Source organism: Haliaeetus leucocephalus, unplaced genomic scaffold (genome assembly GCF_000737465.1).
Source record: "Haliaeetus leucocephalus isolate CR32 unplaced genomic scaffold, Haliaeetus_leucocephalus-4.0 Scaffold152, whole genome shotgun sequence".
Taxonomy (NCBI): domain Eukaryota; kingdom Metazoa; phylum Chordata; class Aves; order Accipitriformes; family Accipitridae; genus Haliaeetus; species Haliaeetus leucocephalus.
In genome coordinates this window covers 869,800-870,010 of record NW_010972588.1, presented here as the reverse complement: position 1 = coordinate 870,010, position 211 = coordinate 869,800, and the positions used below count along the sequence as shown (strand labels likewise).

The 211-nt window shown below is 81.0% G+C and overlaps 1 protein-coding gene across 2 annotated transcripts in view; it reads left to right on the top strand.

The window, feature by feature from the left end:
* Positions 1-6: 6 nt before the first annotated feature.
* The window catches only part of OTUD6B (OTU domain containing 6B), an 11,744-nt gene continuing 11,539 nt past the window's right edge, over positions 7-211 (top strand). For both annotated transcript variants that reach the window (XR_774011.1, XM_010561999.1), the window contains exon 1: positions 7-117. Coding sequence is in view for 1 of the 2 variants with exons in the window: in XM_010561999.1 (XP_010560301.1) it covers positions 27-117 (91 nt within the window). In the remaining variant the exon portion in view is untranslated. The remainder of the gene's footprint in view (positions 118-211) is intronic.

Below are 211 nucleotides of genomic sequence, written 5' to 3'. Positions count from 1 at the left end.
CCGCGGGCGCGGGCCTCCGGGCGCCCATGGAGGGCTCCGGGGACGAGGAGCCGGGGGCCGACGGGCCGCTGCAGCGGCTGGTGAAGCGTCAGCGGAAGGAGAAGCGGGAGCTGCAGGGTGAGGGGCGGCGCGGCCCGGCGAAGGGCGGGCGGGGGGGGAGGGGAGAGCGATCCCTCAGGCGCCCGCCTCGCCGGGGGGAGGTGGCGGGGAG